This window comes from Chiloscyllium punctatum, chromosome 7, assembly GCF_047496795.1.
Source record: "Chiloscyllium punctatum isolate Juve2018m chromosome 7, sChiPun1.3, whole genome shotgun sequence".
Taxonomy (NCBI): Eukaryota; Metazoa; Chordata; class Chondrichthyes; order Orectolobiformes; family Hemiscylliidae; genus Chiloscyllium; species Chiloscyllium punctatum.
This window is the reverse complement of record NC_092745.1, coordinates 124,500,278-124,523,176: the sequence shown is the minus strand read 5'-3', so window position 1 is coordinate 124,523,176 and position 22,899 is coordinate 124,500,278. Positions and strand designations below refer to the sequence as shown.

The window sequence follows — 22,899 nt, the reverse complement described above, 5'->3', positions numbered from 1 at the left end:
GTTATTGGATAAGTCCCGTGGCATATGAGTGTGATTTACTTCTGCATCTGGACATTCTCAAATGGTGCTGAATGTTACGTAATCATCAGAGAACAACCTGGGAGTAAAGCTTTCATTATATAGGGAAGGCCTCGCCATATTATCAACTTCCTATGATGCAGAAACTTGGGTAATGGCCTGCAGATCCTGGTTAAAGTGCCACTGTGGCAGATGGTGGAATTTGAACTCAATTTCTTTTTAAAGTCTAGAATTAAGAGTCTACTGATGACCATGAAACCATTGTCGATTGTGGGAACAACCTACCTGGCTTACAAATGTCCTTCAGAGAACAAAATCTGCCATCCTTACCTGGTCTGGCCTACATGGGATTCCAGACCCACAGCAATGTGATTGACTCTCAACTGCCTTCTGAAATTTCCCAGCAACCCATTCAGTTCAAGGGCAATCAGGGACAGGCATTAGATGTTGGCCAGCCAGCAATGGACATGTCCCACGAATGAATAAGACATCACCAGCTCCTCAATGGAAACTTTACAGTGAGAGGCAATTAAGTTCCAAAAGCTCTTCCCTGTTTGGAAAGGTGGAGTGTTGCAAACTCCAGGAAGTTGACTTGCATTTTGTGACCTTGCATTTTTCAGCAAATCTCATCCATTGTATTGAGCATTGTACTGACTATCATGGTTCCTTTTCATTGTCACACTGTATACTTTTGCCGACTGAGTGCATTTATCATTAACAATCTGCCAGGAGAACTTTAACAGTATAACAACACTCTAGGGATAAGTTTCTGAATGCGAGGTCATCTCTTCAGGCTTGCGGGTGGCGGATTTAAAACAGAGATGAGTAGGAATTAATCCTTTCAAAGGGTCATCAATCTGGAATTTGCTGCCTCAGAGTGCAGGTTTTTTGGGATACTGAATAAATTTAAGGAGTAGATAGGTTTTTTCATTAATATTCAGCTAAGGCTTATGGAGAACAGGCAGGGAATTGGAGTTGAGGTTGAGGTGAGACCGTCGTGATTGTATTATACGGCGGAGCAGGTCTGAGGGAGCGAATGGCCTACTCCTCGTCCCTATTTCCTAATTAATAGGTACCTTGCCCATAATTTTCAGTCCACATGGAAACATGTTAAAGAGGTGAGATTGTCTCCACTTCAGTTTTTTCTAAGTGATCAACCCATACAGGTAATTTCATGATGAGGTATAAACGACTAAACTCTCCCAAAAGAGTGCCCTTGTGAATGATAACACTTGTACCCCTAGAGTCACCATAGTCCTGCCAGAACATAGGTCTACCCTCTCATTAAGAAGAGATGACTTGGTGGTGACTTAACCTGGGGATAACTACACGTCAGCCAAGGGGAGAGGATAAGAAGAAGAGTCCTTCGTGGCAACCACAGCCAGTGTGGGAATTAAGCCCATACAGTTGACATCGCTTTGTATCAGAGACCAGTCATCCAGCCAACTGACCTACCTAACTGCAGAATGTCACAACTTGATGCATTGGCTGAAAGGGGAGGTGCTGGAGTAGATGGAATGTTAGTCAACCAGTAATCCATAAGACCATGAGAAAAAGGAACAGCAGTAGGCCATTCGGCAGCTCAAACCTGATCCACCATTCAATGGGATCATGCCTGACCCAACACTTTTCCTATCCATTTTCCTGCCTTTTCTCCAGAACTTGTGCCACCCTGACCGATCAAGAATCTAACAAGCTCAGCCTTAAATATGCTCAAGGACCCTGCCCCACAGCTCTCTGTGAGTTCCACGAACTTCTTGACAGAAGAAATTCCTCCTCACCTCCGTCTTAATTTAGTGCTCTTGTATTCTGAGATTATGCCCTCTGGTCTCAGACTCTGCCATGAGGGGAAACATCCTCTCAGCATTTACTAAGCCCCTTAAGAGTCCTATATGTTGTAACGAGATCTCCTCTCATCCTTCTGAACTGCAGTAAATAGAGCCCAGCCTTTGCTCATAAGGCAATCCCTCTGTAACCAGAGATCATCCTATTGAATCTTCTCTGAACTGCCTCCAATGAATTATTGTTGTGGAGCAACCAGATTTATACTTTTTTTCAAGCAAGGATTGAACTATGACCCCAACCCCAGTCCTTAAAATTCATCGCCATGGATGAGTGTGACCTGAAGTTTGAAAATTTTTTTACATTTGTGATTTTGCTGAATTAGGAGCCAGTGTTGTTTAGTGAACACAAGGAGTGAGAGCGATATAGATCACTGAAAAGATAAACCGTGGCAATGAACAGGACAACTTATTGGAGAAAGTTTTCTTCAATATTATATTCACCTTGTGTTATCAGTAATATCATTACTATATTTACAGTACTTCAGAAATATTATTCTCTGGAACTTTTTGCTTAAAATAAATTCCCTGTAAAATTGCAGCTAGGATATAATCTACTTTGGAGATATTTAATTTTGTGCCTGAGGATTAATATCAGGGAAAATTGAACCAGCGGCAACATATTTTGGATTAACTCAGTAAATATTGATGTATTTTTAAAGAAATAAAACTACAAGGCACTCAGGAAAGATTGATGAGTGGAACTAATTTGATAGCTCTTTCAAAAAAGCTAACACAGGTACAATGGTCCAAATGGTCGCCCTCTGTGTAATATCATTCTGTGATCCCACGATCATGGTGTCTCTTTTAACAGAAAGCAATGAAAAGGAGTATTCATTTCCTGTCATAATCAAGGCTCGCCCATAATGAATCCCTGCAGTGTGGAAGGAGGGCATTCGGCCCATCAAGTTCACACTGAAGAGGGTGCCCCCCACACTCACCCCCCCAGCCTATCCTTGTAACCTTACATTTCCCATTGGCTAATCCACTTTGTCTGCACATCTCTGGGCATGAGGGACAATTTAGCATGGCCAATCCACCTAACTTGCACATCTTTCGAATGTAGGAGGAAACTGGAGCACTCGGAGGAAACCCATGCAGACACAGGGAGAATGTGCAAACTCTACACAGGAGGGTAGAATCAAACCCTTGTTGTGTGAGGCAGCAGCGCTAACCACTGAGCCATAATGTCACCCATCTCTCCAGTATTTACTATTCAAAATGTATCAGCAATATTGCTTCAGATTTCAGAAGAATCTTGCAACAATTTGGAGAAGCCAGTCCATTCTGCTCACAATGAACTGACATCGAATCCTGGGGAGGTAACAATGTCGCAGTAATGTCAGTAGATTAGTAACCTAGACTCACTGATGCTCTGGGGATTTAGGCTTGAACCCAGTCGGGTAAATGGAGGAAATCGAATTTATTAACGAATTGGGAATCAAAGATAAAAGCAAATTACAGCAGATGCTGGAATCTGAAACCAAAAAAGAGAAAATGCTGGAAAATCTCAGCAAGTCTGGCACCATCTGTAAGGAGAGAAAAGAGCTAATGTTTCGAGTCTAACTGACCCTTTGTCAAAGACTTGAAACGTCAGCTGTTTTCTCTCCTTACAGCTGCTGCCAGACTTGCTGAGATTTTCCAGCATTTTTTTTTCCTTCTTGGGAATCAAAGATGGCTTGTCTTCTAGTACCCATCATTAAAAAGCCATAAAGTTGTAGAGCACAGAAACACACCCTTCGGTCCATGCTGGCCAGATATCTAAATTCATCCAATCCTGATTGCCTGCATTTGGCCCATATCCCTGTAAACCCTTCTTATTCATATACCCAACCAGGTGCATTTTAAATGTTGTAATTGTACCAATCTCGATCACTTCCTCTGGCAGCTCATTCTATTTGGTCCATGATGTCCTTTAGGGAAAGGAATTTGCCACCCTGGATCTGTTCATAGAGTCAATGTAGTTGGCTTTCTTTCATAACCCATCATTAAATTAAAACAACATCATGATTTACAGTTTACCTACACTGCCTGGCAGGGACAATGTCAATTAAAAATCTGGGTAAAAACAAGGGAGGGACTAAATAGCGGGAGCAGGAGATACTGCTTTGCACCCACCCCTTAGTGCCTACCTCTCGGATGGTTGCTATTAAATGCCTTCTGGAATCATCTGGCAAGCCATTCAGCTCGAGAGCAATATGGCCAGCGATGCCCACATCCATAAGAGAAGAAACAAACTAGCTGTATGCACGAGAAATTCAAATTACTGCGAATGGGAGAAAGTAATTCTACTTACCAATATTTGAGGGGATGCTATGATGACTCATGAAGCTAATTATGAGGCTAATGGGGTCATTTTCGGAAGGCAGGTTATGTAACTCAGCTTTTATATTCTGCAGCAATGAGGATCAGATCAAGATGTTTAAGGAATTGATCAGGGAGACAGGGAAACCGTTTTCTCTGGTCAGATAATCTCAAGCAATTTAAAATGTGAGCTGGTCAGTGAGGGCTGACTTTCGGAACCAATCCTTCACCCTAAATCTGGGGCTGTCATCTCCAAAACGTAGGAAAAGACCACAGAGGGTCAGGCAAAAATCTCAAACCTGAGGATCGGTGGATTATTTTCATTCTGTGAGGCTATTGAGGGATACAGAACCGAGGGGGTCAATTGGAATGAAGGGGGAATTAATTGGAATTCGGGGCAGTTCGGTGGCTCAGTGGTTAGCACTGCTGCCTGACAGCACCAGGGACCTGGGTTCGATTCCACCCTGAGGTGACTGCGTGAGCGTATGTGTGTTTCCTTTGGATGCTCCGGCATTTTACCTACAGTCCAAACATGTGCATATTGGGTGGATTGGCCACGTTAAAATGCCCTATAGTGTCCAAGGATGTGTTAACCAGGTGGATTAGCTGTGGGAAATGTAGGGTTACAGGATAGGAGACTGGGTCTGGGTGGGATGCTTTTCAGAGGGTTGGTGTGGACTTGATGGGTCAAATAATATGTTTCCACACTGAATGGATTCAATGAATAGAATCCCTACAGTGTAGAAACAGGTCATTTGGCTCAACAAGTCCACACCACCCTCTGAAGACATTCCACTCAGACCCATTTCCCTACCCTCTTATTCTACATTTCCCCTGACTAATGCACCTAACCAGGTAAAAACAAGGACTGCAGATGCTGGAAACCAGAGTCTAGATTAGAGTGGTGCTGGAAAAGCACAGCAGGTCAGGCAGCGTCCGAGGAGCAGGAAAATCGACGTTTCGGGCATAGGCCCTTCATCAGGAATAGAGGCAGGGTGTCTGCAGAGTGAGAGACCTGTGCCCACACCTCCTTCCTCACCTCCATCCAAGGCACCAAAGGAGCCTTCCACATCCATCAAACTTTTACCTGCACATCCACCAATATCATTTATTGTATCCATAAGACCATAAGACCATAAGACATAGGAGTGGAAGTAAGGCCATTCGGCCCATCGAGTCCACTCCGCCATTCAATCATGGCTGATGCGCATTTCAGCTCCACTTGCCAGCATTCTCCCCGTAGCCCTTAATTCCTCTAGACAACAAGAACCTATCAATCTCGGCCTTGAAGACATTTAGCGTCCCGGCTTCCACTGCACTCCGTGGCAATGAATTCCACAGGCCCACCACTCTCTGGCTGAAGAAATGTCTCCGCATTTCCGTTCTGAAATGACCCCCTCTAATTCTAAGGCTGTGTCCACGGGTCCTAGTCTCCTCGCCTAACAGAAACAATTTTCTAGCATCCACCTTTTCAAAGCCATGTATTATTTTGTACGTCTCTATTAGATCTCCCCTTAATCTTCTAAACTCCAACGAATACAATCCCAGTATCCTCAGCCGTTCCTCATATGCTAGACCTGTCATTCCAGGGATCATCCGTGTGAATCTCCGCTGGACACGTTCCAGTGCCAGTATGTCCTTCCTGAGGTGTGGGGACCAAAACTGGACACAGTACTCCAAATGGGGCCTAACCAGAGCTTTATAAAGTCTTAGTAGTACATCTCTGCTTTTATATTCCAACCCTCTTGAGATAAGAGACAACATTGCATTCGCTTTCTTAATCACAGACTCAACCTGCATGTTTACCTTTAGAGAATCCGTTGCTCCCGATGCGGTCTCCTCTACACTGGGGAGACTGGACGCCTCCGAGCAGAGCACTTTAGGGAACATCTCCGGGACACCCGCACCAATCAACTCCACCACCCTGTGGTACAAAATTTCAACTCCCCCTCCCACTCTGCCGAGGACATGCAGGTCCTGGGCCTCCTTCACCGCCGCTCCCTCACCACCCAACACCTGGAGGAAGAACGCCTCATCTTCCGCCTTGGAACACTTCAACCCCAGGGCATCAATGTGGATTTCACTAGTTTCCTCATTCCCCCTTCCCCCACCTCACCCCAGTTCAAAGCTTCCAGCTCAGCACCGCTCTCATGACCTGTCCTACCTGCCTATCTTCCTTTCCACCTATCTACTCCACCCTCCTCTCTAGCCTATCACCTACATCCTCACCCCTATTCACCTATTGTACTCTATGCTACTTTCTCCCTACCCCCAACCCCCCTCTCATTATTCTCTCCACTCTGCAGGCATTCTGCTTCTATTCCTGATGAAGGGCCTATGCCCAAAACGTCAATTTTCCTGCTCCTCGGATGCTGCCTGACCTGCTGTGCTTTTCCAGCATCACTCTAATCTAGACTAATGCACCTAACCTACAATCCCTAAACACAATGGGCAATTTAGCATGGCCAATCTACCCTAACCTGCATATCTTTGGACTGCGGGAGGAAACCCACGCAGACACAGCAGAATGTGCAAATTTCACACAGACAGATGCCCAAGGCAGGAGTCGAACTCGGGTCACTGGCACTGTGAGGATGCAGCATTAACCACTGAGCCACCGCCCCACCCGTGGATGAAAATCTAGGGCTCTCTTCTCCAAAATGCTGGAAAAGGCCACGTAAAATGATCCACCATTGCATATTTTGTGCACAATTTCGCCTTGTGCTCTTTATGCCAAGATAGTCACTCAATTGTTTGGCCAATGAGTTTGCAGTACACTCCCACACAGACTGAACAATGGTGTATGGCTGCCAGAAATCATTTCAGTTCCGATTTTCCAAAAGGTGTTAAGAGAGATTTATCCACAATATTCGGACTAGACTGAAACCCAGTTCTCCAGGGTGAGGGAGCAGTGCTTCAGAAATGGGACTTTAACTCACTTGACCACCCACTCATCAGCTTGTAAGCGTTTGAAATTGAATTTCAGGTTCACCTATCTCCAGGTCATACATATAAACAATTTTATTTGACGTCTCCATTGCTCTTTGGCTGTCATGTTATGATATTAAAGCTGAGCGTGTTGACATTGGTGCATCTCGCTGTGTTACCATCAGAGTTATCATCCTTCATTGCTCTTAATAATATGTCCTTCACATGGCTAAATGACAAAATGATAGATTGTTGTGGATATTTTCTTGAGGGCGGGGGATGGAATACTGGGTGGTGTGGCAGGATTTTCATTATAGGTTAAGTTGACTTCAGTGTTCCAGCAGGGGAAATTGAGGATATCCCATTGAATGCAGTTCAATTTCTGCATCGACGTACTAGGGAGGATGTCACTGAAACTAAACAAATAGTCCTTTTTTATTATTTGTTCACAGGATGTTGGCAAGGCCACATTATTGCCTATCCCACAATCCCCAATCACCTAGTGATGTAAAAAGGTTGGCTCACTTCAAAAAGGTTTTTTTTTTAAACAGGATAATAGTGTTAATCAGCAATGTTTAGCTTTCTCACAGTGAAAACTCAGAAAATAAGCAGACGGAAGGCTTCAGACTTCAGCTTGAAGAACTGTAATCTCAGGGAATGCCCCCGTTGCCCCAAACTGCCTGTAGGCCCGTAGAGTGGGTCAATCCCAGAATCCTTCTGATCATACCCAGCACTCTCCTGAGAACTCGATGCTGACAATGAGATGTTCTCAGGCATTCCAGACACACTCCCTGGGTTCTTGTCAAATAACGACTGAGTGACAAAGTCTGCAGTTTTCTAAGAGAAAAGTACCCAAAGTGGGAAAAATATATAATTATCTTCGCCAGGAACAATTTTAGTCACTTTCAGTAATGGGCTTTCTGAAAAATAGCCATTCCAACCTTGAAACGTTAACTCAGCTTTCTCTGTACAGATGCTGCCAGACCTGCTGAATTTCCTCCAGCATTTTCTGGTTTAGAGCAGAGAATCCCTACAGAGCAGACAGAGGCCATTCAGCCCATTGAATCTGCTCTAACCCACTGAAGACAATTGCACCCAGACTCACTCCTCACAACCCTGTATTTCCCATGGCTAATCGACCCAGCCAGTACATCCCAAATCACAACAGGACAATTTAACGTGGCCAATCGCCTAATCTGCACACCTTTGGACTGTGGGAGGAAACCGGAGCACCCAAGGGAAACCCACGTAGACACAGGGAAAATGTGCAAACTCCTCATATATAGGCACCCAAGGGTGAAAGTTAACCTGTGTACCTGATGCTATGAGGCAATAGTGCTAACCACTGAGTCACTGTGCCACCCTAGATCTCTAGAAGCCATAGTTCTTTGTTCTATTTTATGCCCTTGACATTCAATAACATTACTAAGGCTGAATTCTACACTCTCAACATCTTGGAAGTTGACGTTGACCTGAAACTCAACTGGGCCAGCCATACTCATACTGCAGCCACAAGGGCAGGTCAAAGGTTGGAAGTTTCTGCAGTATGGAACTCCCCTACTGACCATTACAAGCTACAACTTATTTGACGCAATTAATTCCCACTTGCCTGGGAACTGAGTTGCATTCCTCTCAAGATACACAACTGTATCCAGACAAAGCAGCCCAAATGATTAACATGCCATCAGCCAATTTAAACATGCATTCCCTTTATCACTGATGCAAAGTGGCAGCAGTGAGTATCACCAACAGAGCGCAAAGCAGTGCCTCATTAAAAAGTCTATTCCATAGCACCTTCCAAGCCCCTGACCTCTACCATCTAGAGGGACAAGGGCAGGAGGTGTATGGTGCTGAAAGGGTTAATGTTAGAGACTGCTTTTAGCTGCCCCCAGTCTGATGATGTTCAAAAATCTTTGAGTGGTGAAGGAGCAGCCCGGTAAAGATGGAGATAAATGTCACATCTCTGGATTCTGTTGGTCTTTGGAATGAGAGACGGAGACTCATAGGGATGTACAGCATGGAAACAGACTCTTCACTTCAACTCGTCCATGCTGACCAGATATCCTAACTTAATCCAGTCCCACTTACCAGCATTTGGCCCATATCCTTCTAAACCCTTTCTATTCATATACCATCCAGATGCCTTTTAAATGCTATAATTGTACCAGCCTCCACCATTTTCTTTGGAAACTCAGTCCATTCGTGCACCACCCTCTGCATGAAAACGTTGCCCCTTAGGTCCCTTTTAAATCTTTCCCCCCTCACCCTCAACCTATTCCCTTCAGTTTCGGACTCCATCACCCCAGGAAAAAGACCTTGTCTCGTCACCCTATCCATGCCCCTCATGATTTTATAAGCCTTTATAAGCTCACGCCTCAGCCACTGATGCTCCAGGGAAAAGAACCCCAGTCTATTCAGCCCCTCCCAATGGCTCAAATCTTCCAACTCTGTCAACATTCTCTAACTCTTTTCTGAACCCTTTCAAGTTTCACAACATCTTTACAATAGCAGGAAGACCAGAACTGAAACTAGACCCAATTTGGACCCGTTTCTATCATACAATAAATTAGTGAGTTTTCAGAAGATTTGTAGCTCGGGTTGAGGTTCTGAATGTAGGTTTGCTCACTGAGCTGGAAGGTTCATTTCCAGACATTTCGTCACCCTACTAGGTAACATCTTCAGTAAGCCTCAGGTGAAGCACTGTACATGATTCCTGCTTTCTATTTATAAGTTTGGGTTTCATTGGGTTGGTGATGTCATTTCCTGTATGGTGTCATTTCCTATGGTGGTGTCATTTCCTGTTCTTTTTCTCAGGGAGTGGCCCAGATGGCCTCCTTCTTCAAAGACCGTAATTTCCCCTCAAACGTGGTTGACGATGCTCTCCACCGCATCTCCTCCACTTCCCACTCCTCCGCACTTGAACCCCGTCCCTCCAATCGCCACCAGGAATCCCATATTCCCAATTCCTTCGCCTCCGTCGCATCTGCTCCCAGGAGGACCAATTCCAATACCAAATAACCCAGATGGCCTCCTTCTTCAAAGACCTCAATTTCCCCTCAGACGTGGTTGATGATGCTCTCCACTGCATCTCCTCCACTTCCCGCTCCTCCGCCCTTGAACCCCGCCCCTCCAATCGCCACCAGGACAGAACCCCACTAGTCCTCACCTACCACCCCACCAACCTCCAGATACCTCATATCATCCTTCATCATTTCCGCCACCTCCAGACAGACCCCACCACCGAGGATATATTTCTCTCCCCACCCCTATCAGTGTCCAATGTAGTGTTTGTTTCAGTTCTTGCATGGTATTTTATAAATGACATTAGTTTTGCTTGTTGTCTGTATGGGGTCTTCCAAGTTCATTAGGTACTATTTTAGTGTGTTGGTGGGTTTGTGGGCAACAAAACATGTCCAGAAACCCTAACAGACAAAACGCGCCCAGAAACCCTAACTAATCTCCCCTACATCAAAGACATCTCGGAAATGACTGCCAGACTACTCAGACCCCTTGGAATCACGGTAGCCCACAAACCCACACTAAAACATAAGCTAATAAACTTGAAAGACCCTATACAGACAACAAGCGAAACTAATGTCATTTACAAAATACTGTGCAAGGACTGTAACAAACACCACATTGGACAAACAGGTAGAAAACTAGTCACCAGGATACATGAACTTCAACTAGCCACAAAACGACATGATCCTCTCTCACTAGTATCCTTACATACAGATAAGGAAGGACACCCTTTGACTGGGACAACACATCCATCTTAGGACAAGCCAAACAGAGACACGCATGAGAATTCCTAGAAGCATGGCATTCCAACCAGAACTCTATCAACAAATGCATTGAGTTAGACCCCATCTACCACCCCCTGAGAAAAAGAACAGGAAATGACACCACCACAGGAAATGACATCACCACAGGAAATGACATCACTGACCCAAAGAAACCCAAACTTATAAATAGAAAGGAGGAATCATGTACAGTGCTTCACCTGAGTCCCACTGAAGATGTTACCTAGTAGGGTGATGAAACGTCTGGAAATGAACCTTCCAGCTCAGTGAGCAAACCTACATCCATACAATAAATTACATGTTGTTATGAGGATAAGTGCCTCCTTTTTAAGACTCAACAATGATGTATCCTCTATCACTACTGACTAGGTAGTCCATTGACCTCAGGTAATAATATCTCTGAACAGGTTGATTAGAAATATCTCCATGGAGGCTATGATGTAGAATATAGAATTCGGCCATGACAAACTGACAACATGATTGTCAAATTGTAGCGAAGTGAAGGGTCCTTGTTGTCCAGTCCCAAACTGGATCCAGAGGTCTGGGTTCAAATCCTACCTGCTCCAAAGGTTTGTTTAACAGGTTAATTTAGAAAATGCTCAAGAACCGTGTCAGACTCTAATCAACTTGCTCAGAGCCATGATGACACACCTCTGGAGCAGGAGGGAATTGAACCCAGGGCTCCTAGCTCAGAGGTAAGGATATTACCACTGCACCCCTAGGGCCCCAAGCCACACAATGTTAGCCCCAACTCAGATTATGCTGGCCACGGTAATTTGCCATAACATGTCCCACCAGTTAATTACGGGAACTCCCTCTCCAACACCACATGGAGTACAGTACAGGTCGTTCTGCTATGACACACTCTGTATTAACATAGGTTTGTTATAATGCGATCGATGAATTGGGGACACTGTTTCTAATGCGTGAACCTTTAAAATGTGTGTTGGCTGTAATGCAATTACCTCGCTAACACTTTAAGCGCTGTCACTAAAGTACAATGTTTCTATAATGCAAGATTGCACAAGAATGCAGTCATGGCGTTATAGAAGGATTTAATGTAGTTTGAGAAGACAATGCAATTAGGAATGAGCACTAACTTCTTGACTGGCCAGTGATGCACATGTCCTGTGAATGAATAAAACTAGGAGCCTTTGCCTGGTTTGAGTCGGGGGTAGATTCAGGAATGAGAAACCAACCCTACCTCTTTTTCCAATCTGGAGGGAAAACGCTGACCAAAATATTTCAGAGATGAAGCGAGTTAGATAGACTGGGGTTGCTTTCCTTGAGCAGAGGAGACTGAGAGGGAACATGATTGAAGTGTATAAAATGATGATCAACATAGGTCCGGTAGACAGGAAGAAACTTTTACTCCTGATGGAGGGTCAGTGACCAGATGGCATCGGTTTAAGGTGAGGGTAGAAGGTTTAGAGGAGACGCGAGAAAAAAATCTCTTCACCCTGAGGTTGGTAGGAATCTGGAACACACTCCTGTAAAGGTGGGAGAGGCAGAAACCCTCATGGCATTGAACAAGTATTGAGATGTGCACCTGTGATGTCAAGGTTTACAGTGCCATAAACCAAGTGCTGGAAAATGAGATTTGAATAGTGAGGTGTCTGGGGCAGACATAGAATCATAGAGATGTACAACATGGAAACAGACCCTTTGGTCCAACCCGTCCATGCTGGCCACTCATCCTAATCTAATCTAGTAACATTTGCCAGCACTTGGTCCATATCCCTCTAAACTCTTCCTATTCATATATCCATCCAGATGCCTTTTAAATGTTATAATTGTACCAACCTCCACCACTTCCTCGGTAGTTAATTCCATACACACACCACCCTCTGTGTGAAAATGTTGCCTCTTAGGTCTCTTTTAAATTTTACCCCCATCATCCTAAACCTAAGCCCTCTAGTTCTGGACTCCCCCACCCCAGGGAAAAGACTTTGTCTATTTGTCCTATCCGTGCCCCTCATGATTTTATAAACCTCTAAATGGTCATCCCTCAGCCTCCGATGCTCCAGGGAAAACAGCCCCAGCCTATTCAGCCTCTCCCTATAGCTCAAATCCTCCAACTTTGGCAACATCCTTGTATACGATGGGCTGAAGGGCCTTTTTCCATGCTGCAGAACCCTATGACTCCACAAGGTAGCAAAATATATGAATGAAACAATTAAGTTATTCCACCGAAGTCTGGTGGCACTGGTCTTGCTACTGATGAAGAATCTAATGGGCTCAAGCATTGCTCTGCAGTTGAAATAGAAGTGAATTTGATGAACTAAGTAAAAGAATAATCTTGCTCTCAGATATTACATCTTTCAATCTCAGGGTAGGTAGACTCAGATTACAGTCAGTAAGATACTGTTTGAAGTGTAGTCACCATTGTAATGTAGGAAACGCATCAAAGGAGAAAGTGAGGACTGCAGATGTTGGAGATCAGAGTCAAGAGTGTGTTGCTGGAAAAGCACAGCCAGTTACGCAGCATCCGAAGAGCAGGGGAATTGATGTTTCAGGCAAAAGCCCTTCATCAGCCCTCCTGGTCCTCGGATGCTACCCGAACTGCTGTGCTTCACAAACACGTCATAGGGTCTGTGCCTGGCAAGATTCTTGGCGATTGTGTCTGGGGGCTAAGAGTTGGCCAACTATCAAGCAAAACTTTAATGCAAAAGCAAATTATGCTGATTGCTAGAAATCTGAGCGATGTGGATAGATCTTGAAATCTGAGGCCTGTAATGGCCTTTATGGTAAAGAATTCAGAGGGTAGTGAATCTATGGAATTCTTTTCCACAGAGGACTGTCAAGTCTAGGTCATGAAGTATATTCAAGGCTGAGATCATCAAATTTTTAATCAGTAATGGAATTGGAAAAGGCAACAACGTGGAGTTGAGGATTATCAGATCAGTCATGATCTCATTGAATGGCAGAGCACAGTCAATGGGCCAAAGGGATCTTATGATTATATGGATTTACGGTCTAAAAATTGAAACAATCAGCAACATCTCAGGGCAGAGGAATCTAATTAACACTCCAGGTCAATGACCACTCATCACAACCAAAAACAGTTGATTATGTAACTGTTGTGAATAACAATTCCCCTTTCCTGCTTTGGATTGTTGCTGCAAGACCCCTGAAGCTGAATTTATAGGACAAAGAGAACTTTAGTTTAACGTCTCCACTAGAAGTGAGCCTGACCATATAGCTCCAGAGTAGTGCTCTTCTACTACTATAGTCCTAAAACTACAGTCCCAACACGCTCTCTCGAGCCAAAACGTTGGGAGTTCAATCCCATTCCAGGGGCTTGAGCACAAAAATTGTGGTTAACAGTCCAGTCCAAAAAGCAATGATGACCCATTAAGCCAAAGGTGCAATCCGTCCTTTCAGATGATCAAAGCAGATCCCATGACCTGATTTTGAAGAAAATTCAGGGAATTAACCCCAGTGCTCTAGCCAATAGTTATCCTTCAATCACCAAACACAGACTATCTGGTTATTATCATGTTGCTTTATGCTGCGGAATCCTCCTATCGGGTATTGAATCCCAGAATCCCTATAGTGCAGATAGAGGCCATTCAGCCGACTGAGTCTATGCCAACCCTCCAAGAGCATCCTACCCAATCCCATCCTGTCCCCGTACCCCACATTCCCCATGGCTAATCAACCCAGCCTGCACATCCCTGGACACTATGTCAAATTCCAATGGCCAGTCCACGTGACCTGTCTATCTTTGGACCGTTGGAGGAAACAGTGCAACCGGCAAAAAACATGTGCAAACTCCACACACAGTCACGCACGTCTGGAATCAAACCCGGCTCCCTGGTGCTATGAGGCGGTAGTACTGACCACTGAGCCACCATGCCATTACCTGCTTGGTTTCCTACGGTAAAATAGAGACACAGCCTAAATCTGAAGGAAGGCCTGATCTGCAGCACCATCATCTCCAAGATGGGGCAAGAATGCAGACCTCAAATCCAGTCCAACTCTTGCAGGGATCAAACCCCCTCCTGGTAGCAACAATTTGATCCATTTTGGTCAACTGACCAACTGAGACAACTCAAGGAATTTACGTTGCTGTAACAACATACACTTTTACACACATAATGTAGCCTGGAGTGATGGGAAATGTTAGGAGGGACTCTAACATTCTTCCTATCACATGGTTGACCAGGAGTCTTGTCTACTCTTCCCATGAGCACGCATTGGAAGAATTTTCAGACTGATACTCCATCTGCTCAGCCATGTTACAAAGGCACCTTTCTGGGCCTTAAGCAGAACTTGAAATTACAGTGACTACACTTCCAGACGTATTGCATTGGTTGTCAGACAGTGTTAATGTGAGTTTTTTTCTTCTTATTGAAGATAGCTTGAATGACAGGTAATCTTTCTCTTGCAGATGATGATGAGTGTCAGAATGCAACCTTGACATGTGGACAGAATGCGACCTGCACCAACACACATGGGAGTTATTACTGCACGTGCGTAGAAGGCTATGAATCTTCACAACATAAGAAAGAGTTCACTCCGAACGATGGCACGACTTGCCAAGGTATGAACAGCAACTTGCTCGAATTTCGGATCGCATTTGAATCCGTATACCCTACTTTAAAGGAAAGTGTGCAATCTGAAAATTTGTAATATAAACGGGACACGCTGAAGTACAAGAAATAGGATCAGGAGTAAAACAGAAATGTTGTCAAACCAGTCCATCATTCAATGTGATCATGACTGATCTTGGGTTTCAACTCCACTTTCTCCCAGATTCCCCACTTCCCTTGATTCCCTCAGAGACCAAACTTCTGTCCACCTCACCTTAAATGTCCGAAAAGATTATGTGGAGGAGCTGGTGTTGGACTGAGGTGTACAAAGTTAAAAATCACACAACACCAGGTAATAGTCCAACAGGCTTGTTTAGAAGCATTAGCTTTCAGAGCACTGCCCCTTCAACAGGTGACTGTGGAGCAGGATCATAGGACACAGAATTTATGGCAAAAGATTACCGTGCCATGCAACTGAAATGATATATTGAACAAACCTAGATTGTTCATTCCGTGTCTTATGATCCTGCTCCACAACTGCCTGATGAAGGAGCAGCGCTCCAAATGCTAGTGCTTCCAAATAATCCTAAAAGATGAAGCAATACCCCAACCCTCTGAAGTAGAAAATTCCAAAACATCACAATCCTTTGACTGACATGCGGCAGGGTCAGAAAAGAAGGGTGTGGAGGATAACGACAGACGTACACCCAACAGGGCAAGTGGCCTGTTTCTAAGCTGTTAGCTTGGAGTTAGATCAGAGAATTGATGGGTCCGATCAGAAATTTCTCCTCGTAGCATTTCTAAATGATCAGCCCTTTCGCCCGAGGCTGTGCCCTTGCGTTCTCGATTTCCTGAGCACTGACCACTCTCTAAGTGTCTACCACGCTCTTCAGAATATTGTATGGTTCAGTCAGATCACCTTCCATTCCTTCAGTTTATTCAGCCTGTTGTGACCAGATGGGGTCTGTGGAAGCACACACCTTACCCATCATCTCTGAGTAAAAACATTTCTCCTGAGTACCATGTTGGAGTTAGCAGCCAGTGTCTGATATTTATGACCTCTTGCTGTGGATGGAATTATCTTCTCTTGATCCCCATTGTAATATGAGTGACCTCTATTTTGTTGAACATGGAGCACAGAATAAAGCTGTAGGAGTCAGTGATTCAGTCCATTAGGTTTTAATCCCCTCCTCATTCCTACCTAGTTTTGTGGCATCAGCTAACTTGGAAATATTACATTTGATCTCCACATCCAAATCATTTGTACAGGCAGGGAACAGCTTGGGCACAAGAGCTAATCTTTGCAGCAGCACACTGGTCACAGTCTCCCAACCTGAGAATAGTCTGATTTAAATAGAATAGAATCCTGTGGAAACAGGCTTTTCGGCCCAACAAGTCCACAGCAACTCTCTGAAGAACATCTCACCCCCATAGCCTATCCCTGTATAAATATAATCTGCTGATTCCTCAGAAACAAACCCAATCAAGTAGACACAATGCAACCAAAAATTATGGCCACATTACCTTACAGCAAAGACATATCAGACTTCCAGACTACTCAGACCCCTTGGCATCATGGTAGCCCACAAACCTACTAACACACTTAAACAGCGATTAATGAATCTAAAGGATCCATTAGATACTACCAGCAAATCTAACGTCATTTACAAGATACCATGCAAGACCTGTAAAAAACACCATATCGGACAAACTAGCAGGAAACTTGACCAGGATACATGAACACCAAAAGATATGACCCACTATCACTAGTTTCTAGAGAGACAGACAAGGAAGGACACCACTTTGACTGGGACACCACACACATCCTAGGACAGGTGAAACAAAGGAACACACAAGAATTCTTAGAGGCATGGCATTCTATCCAGAACTCTATTAGTAAACACATCAATTTAGATCCCATCTACCTTACCTTGAAAAAAGGAACTGGAAATGACATCACCCACCTTAAGAAACCAAGACCTATAAACAGAGGTGGGACATACCACCAGTGCCTCACCGGAGACTCTCACTGATGATGTTACCTAGTATGGTGATGAAACGTCTGAAAACAAACCTTCCAACTCAGCGAGCTAACTTACATACTTATAATCAACCTGAGCTGCAAACCTTCTCAAAAATCCCTATCTCTGTATCTCCAGTGGCTAATCCATCTTTCTTACACATCTTTGCACACTACGGACAATTTCCCTTGGCCAATTCAGCTAATGTGGACATCTTTGGACTGTGGGAGGAAACCGGAGCACCCGGAGGAAACCCACACAGACACGGGGAGAACGTGCAAACCCCACACAGACAGTTGCCTGAGGCTAGAATTGAACCGGGATCCCTGGTGCCATGATGCAGCAGTGCTAACCACTGAGTCGCCCACATGAATGCAAAGAGTATTCTAATGACACCGAAGGGAAGAAAATGAGTGCAATCCTAATCAATTAAAGTTTGGCAGCCACCTTTGGCTATCATTGCATGATCATAATGAGCATATCCAATCACTCCAGCCTTTCCTGTTTTGACTCAGTCACTCCCAGGGAAGGAGACTCTCACCCCTCTTTCCCATGTTGCCAGCGCTGATGTTGAAGGAGTATTCTCCTCACAGGCGCTGCAGTGGCTGGGAAGGTGACATGCTGCCAACACCTCTAGACCAAGCATGAATTAACAAAATAAGTCTTCCCCATGTAGTTCAGAGAGTCATGGGTTCAAGCCCATCAGGAAATGTATTTCCACTATTAATAAGATCAGCGAGCAGAGAATAAGTATCAATTATATTTGTTTTCATCTCTTTATTCATTCATAGAATGTAGCAGGCGAGGCTAACATTTATTGTCTATCCCTAGAACACACAATCCCTACAGTGCAGAAGGAAGCCATTCAGCCCATCGAGTCTGCACTCTGAAGCTGAAATCCAGATTGAAATTCAACCAGCTGATGGTTGGATAGGCTAATAGGCTGAATCCTTATCCTAGTGCTACAAGGTTACTGATCCTAAAAGAGCTCTCACCATTTTAGAGAAGATTTCTTGCTCGGGTTGAGGTTCTGGATGTAGGTTTGCTCACTGAGCTGGAAGGTTCATTGTCAGACGTTTTGTCACCATACTATGTAACATCTTCAGTGAGCCTTCGGACGAAGCACTGCTGATGATTCCTGCTTTCTATTTATATGTTTGAGTTTCTTTGGGTTGGTGTTGTCATTGCCTGTGGTGATGTCATTTCCTACGGTGATGTCATTTCCTGTTCTCTTTCTCAGGGGGTGGTAAATGGATTCCAAGTCAATGTGTTTGTTGATATAGTTCAACATCAGACAGCTGCCTGATGAAGGAGCAGTGTTCCAAAAGCTAGTGCTTCCAAATAAACCTGTTGGACTATAACCTGGTGTTGTGTGATTTTTAACCTGAGGAGAAAACATTGACTATTTACCCTATCCATGCCCCTCATGATTTTATAAACCTCTGTAGGGTCACCCCTCAGCCTCTGATGTTCCAGGGAAAACAGCCCCAGCTGTTTCAGCCTCTCCCTATAACTCAAACCCTCCAAAGCCTAGCAACATCCTTGTAAATCTTTTCTGAGCCCTTTCAAGTTTGGACTTGGTCAAGGCAATTGGTGACAACTTAATTCCTCAGGCCCCTATGAGCATGAAATGATGGGAGATTGTTTAGGATGAGTAGCCTTGCCAGACAGGATCAGGCTTCAGTCCATCAGGCCTGTCCTACAGCCAGTGCTTTGCATTCTTACACATATACAATTGAACTTCCAAGGCTCTCCTATCCCACAATCCCCTGCCATTTGATCAAGGGAAAGGAGGGAAGGATACGCCCCCCCCATTTTGGATAATGGATGTTGCACTGCACTGACTGTACCAGCCCTGAGTATTTTAACAAACCATGACATTTCTACCCTTGGCATCAATGTAGAATCTTGTGAAAAAAAAGCCCATTTTGAAAATGTGCAGCAAATAATTGATTTTCGCCGTTTGGGAGGTGGTAGAAAGTGAGTTAAATATGTGATTTTAAAAAAAGAATGCTGTTTGCTGTACATGGTATGAATTTTATCGACATTGATGAATGTACTGGAGATTCTGCTATGGGCTCCGGTACCCATACTCCTTGCCAGAACACAATTGGAGGATTTTATTGCTCCTGGTTTAGTGGATTTCAAATATCTTCAGGGATTTCGACTCTCAAACCGAAGCCCAATTTCACCCACAACATCTGTGAACGCCTGTTATTGCAGTGAATGGGAAAAAAAAGTCTTTCGATGAAAAGAGATTAATCTCGAATCTGGATGAAGTCGTTATCAAATTTTTCGGAACTAATTTGATACACTTGTTTTAAGAGTCGGCACGGAGGGAGGTGGCGGGGAGGAGTGGGGGAGGGGTGGAAACGGGGGTTACCTGTGTGGGAGAGGGGAAAGGGGAAAGGGGAGTACTGGAGGAGGAAAAAGTAGGAAGGAGAGAAACAGAAGAGTTGTGTGTGAGTCACTTCAAGCACAAAGTAGGCAAAGTTGATTAAACTGGTCAGTTTTCTGGTCTAGTCGAGAGTATTTTGACAAAGCGATGTGAAGTTTATTGCATGACAGCAACTATAGAGACTGCAAGGAGCATCCTAGACCCAGGTTGATCTCCTACACGGTACTTCTTTACAATGACCGAGTCCCCAAGGCATCATTGCAGATGTTGGCTGCTCACTGGATTCGATTACGGTTTTCTAACCCAGCAGGTAGGAGGGAGAAGGGAGAGTATCGAGACAAGAGAGGGGAGGAGACGGTGGAAGTAGAGAGGAGGAAAAGAGATGACAGAAGGAAGGGAGGTAGTGTAGGACAGCACTTAAGCAGCAATCCCAAGAGTTAAACAGATGATCCCAATTGGTTTTTCAGTGCTGAAAATGCACTGCTTTGTCAGAGACTTTGCCCTTGTGTTGACGTTATTATACTGAGGGTCAATTTGAAAGAATCTGTGTTATTTTAAGAAGGGTAGCGAGATTGCCCTCCATTTTGGGTCAATACCTCCCCCCTAACCAATGTTAGTATGGAACAGGCCATTTGGCCCATCGAGTCCACATTGACCGTCCGAAGACCATCCCACCCAAACCCATCCCATCCCAGTAACCCTGCATTTCCCATGGTTCACCCACCTGACCTACATATCCCTGGACGCTACAGCTAATTTAGCACTGTCAATTCACCGAACCTGCACATCCTTGGCCTGTGGCAGGAAGCCGGAGCACCCACAGGAAACTCATACAGACACAGGGAGAATGTGCAAACTCCTTGCAGACAGTCACCTGAGGGTGGAATCAAACCCAGGTCCCTGGCGCTGTGGGGCTGCAGAGCTAACCACTGTTCCACCCCAAAAAAAAACTAATCGGTAAACAGATAAAACTAGAGAAACTGAGCAGATCTGGCAGCATCTGTGGAGAGTGAAACAGAGGGAGCATTTTGAGTACAGTATGTGCTTCTTCAGGACTGGCTGATAACTGGTTTCTCGCACTTTCCTTGTTTCTGTTGTAGGATCTTGCTGCATACAGTCACCATACCAGCAAGAAATGTTTAAAATATTACGCATTCCTGGGAAGTGGGTGTCACTGGCTATAACAGAATCTATTGCCTGTTCTCTAACTGCATGAGAGAAGGTGTTGGTGATCTCCCTTCTTGAACTGCGCCAATGTACGTGGTGGAGAGAGGGAGCTGCAGAATTTTGACTCAGTACCAGTGAAGGAACAACAATTTATTTCCAAGTCAGTGTGGCATGTGACATGTAGGCGAACTTGTAGATGGAGATTTCGATGAGGTGCCCTGAGATTTGGTAACCGACTACATAGAACTCCAGGACCCGAAATTACTTCAAGTTAATGTTCGGGACTGAAGTGTCTACCACTTAACCAGCAGATCATAGGCTGGCCTGAGCTTAGATGTCAGACCTCATTACTACCATTATGGGGCACCATTGACACATAGGCCATTTGTCTATTGTAAGTAATCACCTTAGTTGATGCTGTTGCTTCACTGAATGCAAACCTCAAGTGGAGACGTGGAATCTCAGCGGAAAGGGAGATCAGTCAGGTGGGTAAAGCATTCCTGCACCACCTGTCTCCTCAGGTACATACTTTTAAATGTTTTTAAAGTGAGAGTTCATTATTTTTTTTTGGCTGTTTGGACAACTAAGCTCAACACCACTAAAATCGTGCTCACCTTGCTTCTGGTGTCGGATATTGCAAAGTGTCAATAGACAAGCAGGAGGCTGGAAAAACACAGCAAGTCAGGCAGTTTTCCACCTCCTGATGCTACCTGGCTCTTCCAGCCTCCTGCTTGTCTACCTTGGAATCCAGCATCTGCAGTTTTATTTTGTCTCTAACCAAGTGTCACTCGACAGCTGTGTTTCCTACGTCACAGCACTTCATGTGTTCATCATTTGCTGTAAAGTGCTTGGAGACATCCAGTGGTCTTGAAGGTTGCTATACAAATGCAATTTTGAAATGAAGGAGGAACTTCTTCAGCCCAAGTGGTGAATCTGTGGAAAGCATTGCTACAGAAAGCAGAGCCCAAGACAATGAGTGTACTTAAGACAGAGACAGTCAGGTTCTTGACTAGTAAAGGGATCGAGGGTTAGGGGGAGAAGGCAGGAAAATGGGGTTTAAAAAGATATCAGCTGTGGTCGAATGGCAGAGCAGACTCAATGGGCCGAATGGTATAAATCTTCTCCAATGGTCTTTCTTTGAAGTGCTGCACTTTATGTGGGCAGGCCTTTGAAAAGTGAGGTTTAGGAACATCTGAAACTATGGGACCAGGGAGATTGCCTCCCCCCTCACCCTCCCCCAACTGCCAGGATGCCCTGCTGCTGGGCAATAGACCAAGAGCTGGAAAGTGGGATTCGGCAGAACTGATGTGATCATGCAGAAGGATTAACATAAATCTCCTCTGGATGAATTCCCCATGCTCTTCATCCACACCCTTGGGATCTTTCCTGCCCACCAAAGAATAAAAGCAGAAGGAAGAGCAACAGGAATAAGGCCATTCAGTCCCTCAAGCCTGTTCCGCCAGTCAATGGAATCATGGCTGATCCGAGGCTCCTCACATCTGTTTTCCTGCCCTTTCTCCACAACCCGGGGTTTAGAGGGATATGGGCCGGGTGCTGGCAGGTGGGACTGGATTGGGTTGGGATATCTGGTCGGCATGGACGGGTTGGACTGAAGGGTCTGTTTCCGTGCTGTACACCTCTATGACTATGCCTATGACTATAACCCGTAATTCCCCAACTGATCAAGAATCTACTGTAGGCGAGGCCTCAGTTTAGCATCAGGGAATGAGAGTGCCATCTGTCAATCATGCAGCACTGCCTCAGTATTGTGTTGGAGTGTCAGCCTGGAGTATGTGCGCAAATCTAACTCAGAATGCTATCCACCTAGCCACAGTAGTTACCCAGCAATGAGCTTAAAACTGTTTTTCTGGTGATTTCCGTGCT

General features: G+C 44.7%; 1 protein-coding gene across 1 annotated transcript in view; it reads left to right on the top strand.

Moving 5' to 3' along the window:
• Positions 1-22,899, top strand: part of adgrl4 (adhesion G protein-coupled receptor L4) — a 160,967-nt gene that overhangs the window by 50,585 nt on the left and 87,483 nt on the right. The window contains exon 3 of the mRNA XM_072574788.1: positions 15,288-15,440. Within this exon, the coding sequence (XP_072430889.1) occupies positions 15,288-15,440 (153 nt within the window). The remainder of the gene's footprint in view (positions 1-15,287; positions 15,441-22,899) is intronic.